We start from the raw sequence: 2,918 nt of genomic DNA, 5'->3' as shown, positions 1-2,918 counted from the left end.
GATTAAATACAGACCAGCACAAATCAATACTACTTATGGATACTCCCTGTTAAATGAAATAAGATATTGGTTCACATTCACAAGGACGTTTTAAAAATCGTTTTTGTATCTAGACTTGTATGTGATTAGATATTATATTACATTCTATATTACAACTGTATCATTTTTACACCATTACAATATGTATGATTGTTTTGCAATACACGCAATTTGATTGATTTCAATCAATGTTCAATTGAACAAATTAATGCGTGCATCGAAACAATAATGATCACGTTAGTACAAATAAATGGTGGTCATGAATTACATACGAATAGATTAACTCTATGGGGCTGGATTTGTTTCCCACCAGACATTATTCTATGTTACACGTACAGGACGTTCCGATACCTTTCCGTTTCCTCGGCGAATGACTCCGACCTGAAATAATCAACGTCGTCGTACACATTTGAACAAAGGTATTGGTTCTGAGTAAGAAACCTTATAGCATATTCTAATCAAACTGAATACAGAAGCTAAAGATATTTGGTTATTTTCGAAAACGATTGCTAACTTGGAATAATGCTTAGCTAACATTAGCTAGCTTCACTCGCCGGAGTGAAATCATGTGGCAATGTGATCCTATCGGTTCTAGGCCTAGCTTGCTAGCACTACTAGCAGCTAGTAAACAACCAGGATTTATAGGGGTATGTTACTAGGCTGGACATTACATTTTTAACAACGCTTTTTTTCTGATAACGATTTCATTGCATCCGCCGTGGAGCCCAGTCCTCTATTAGTTACATTGAGCACCAACTCGCCTTCCGAACGTTCTATTCCCAGTTTAGTGTTCTACTCCACAATGCCTGATTCGCTATTGTTGACAATGAGACCGCTCACGTTGTTTATAGTTAAAATGTAAACAACAAAATGACTCGAACTCAGCATGTCTGTCTAATTCTCCAACTATCTCGCAATGTGTATATTTGGATTGTTTAAATCAGACGCCATTTTAATCTCGAGAATCTCCTCTTTATAATTATGTAAATATTTTTTCGAGTTTTTCCCCCCCTGTTTCGTCCAACGAATATATTGTAGTGGTAAAATAAAAAGGGATACATTTGTGCCATTTAGGCGAAATGAAAATTCTAAGCATCAATCCAGTCAAAACAGGCTCTGAACGTTCGTTACCATTCATCTGCTATGGGCTCGCGCTAGTGTTCCATGTTAGCCAACGTTCTTTTGCCGTTTTTCAGCCTTGGGAAAATTGTCTCGTTCTATTGTCCAGCCTAGTGTTAATGCAAAAGCAGTCTCAATGACTTAACAAGCTAACTAACTTTCCTAAATGTTCAGAAATAACGTATATATTTTTGGAATATAACGTTAACTAATCTTGAAATGGCCATTCTCATTGACTAAACAACCAAAAACACATAAGTTGATTTTTCGTAATGTACCAGAAAATTAATAGTTAACGTTAGTTAGTTCTAGTTGTTCAGCCTCGTTAATCCTGCTTTGGTCTGTAAACCTATTGCCAGGTTTGCCGGCTTCGTGACCTAGCTAATAGCAATAGCTTGGTGATTAGGTTTGCCTCTTCCATTGAAATATTCGTAACTATCTTGCCTGGTTGTTGGTTGTCATTATTATGTCATTGGAAATGTCAGACAATATCCACAGGAAAGTTATTACATCGACTTCTAAACGTGTGTCTGTGCGTGGCTCTGACTGTTTGTTGATCACATGTGCATTTAGCACATGGGGATGTGTGAAACCCATAAAGTGTCCACAGTTGCGTCGTCCGATAGTTTTTCGCGTGCCGCGACTAGTATGACGATTCAGGAGGGCGGTCACTTATGCTAGCTAGCAAGGCAGAGGTCCTGCATGTAATGTATGCGTACTAGTAGAGCTCATGCAGGGGTTTACATGTTTGTTTTTTCTTCTTGCATGTCAGGTGATATAAATCACAATGGCAGTAAAAGTTTAACAATACTTTCCTGTGAATATTTTGTTACATTTCCAAAGACATAATGCCAGATGGACAACCGGCGGCGTATGTTCAAATGACAGTTTATTCAACATTCTGGCTATACAATGCACATTACAAATATTTCCCGAACTAATCAGCAAGCTATTGCTAAAAGGTCAGGACACCAGCAATTGCCAGGTAACATTGGCCAACTAATAGCTACATGCACTGACATTATTTTCCTTCCTTGTGTAGACATTTGCCTGAAGATGACAGACCGCTATAACATTCACAGCCAGTTGGAGCATCTTCAATCTAAATACATTGGAACAGGCCATGCGGACACCAGCAAGTGGGAATGGTTGGTGAACCAACATCGGGACTCGTACTGTTCATATATGGGTCACTTTGACCTGCTGAATTACTTCTCTGTTGCTGAGAACGAGAGCAAAGCCCGCGTGCGCTTCAATCTCATGGAGAAGATGCTGCAGCCCTGTGGCCCACCTTCGGACAAACCTGACGATGCTTAGTCTAAGGAGTTCAACTGGCAGGAATTAGAAAATGTAGTTTTACTGTTTGGCTATCCATCATGTTGATTAGAAGTCATGTTTGAGATGCATGAAATGGAAGCAATGTTGACAAAACAATGCATCAGTTTTCCTTTTTCCCCCACCCATTTTATATTTGCCTTAAGAATTTGCATTGAAAATAAACATTGAAAAGAACTGGTTGTGGTCACGTGTTATTTGTCTTCAAAGAATTGTCAGCCAGCCATATTCTTTTGAAAATAATGCTTTATTGCTTTGAGTTGTGGTTGTGTTCCCCTCCACTGAGTGGGTATACAGGAAGGAGTTTGAAACAATATCAGTCTGGCACTGGTATTAGACAGGTGAACATCTCTAATATAATAATTAGATAGGTAGGTATCTGGGGGTGGAGTCAGTAATTCTGTGGACCAGACCCAGTTGAATTT

General features: G+C 38.9%; 1 protein-coding gene across 2 annotated transcripts; it reads left to right on the top strand.

Annotated features, from left to right (window-relative positions):
- Positions 1-349: 349 nt before the first annotated feature.
- Positions 350-2,670, top strand: sf3b5 (splicing factor 3b, subunit 5). Of its 2 annotated transcripts, none has more exons than XM_029685651.2 (2): positions 350-458; positions 2,201-2,670. In XM_029685651.2, the coding sequence occupies exon 2, from the start codon at positions 2,215-2,217 to the stop codon at positions 2,473-2,475; it is 261 nt and encodes an 86-aa protein (XP_029541511.1). In that variant the 5' UTR covers positions 350-458; positions 2,201-2,214; the 3' UTR covers positions 2,476-2,670. The 2 variants fall into 2 exon arrangements, with proteins under 2 accessions (XP_029541511.1, XP_064858615.1); XM_065002543.1 differs by having other exon boundaries at positions 366-471.
- The last annotated feature ends 248 nt before the right edge of the window (positions 2,671-2,918 follow it).

The sequence above is a fragment of the Oncorhynchus nerka genome, linkage group LG16 (genome assembly GCF_034236695.1).
Source record: "Oncorhynchus nerka isolate Pitt River linkage group LG16, Oner_Uvic_2.0, whole genome shotgun sequence".
NCBI lineage: Eukaryota > Metazoa > Chordata > Actinopteri > Salmoniformes > Salmonidae > Oncorhynchus > Oncorhynchus nerka.
The sequence above is the reverse complement of the archived record's forward strand: the minus strand, read 5'-3'. Positions and strand labels throughout refer to the sequence as shown.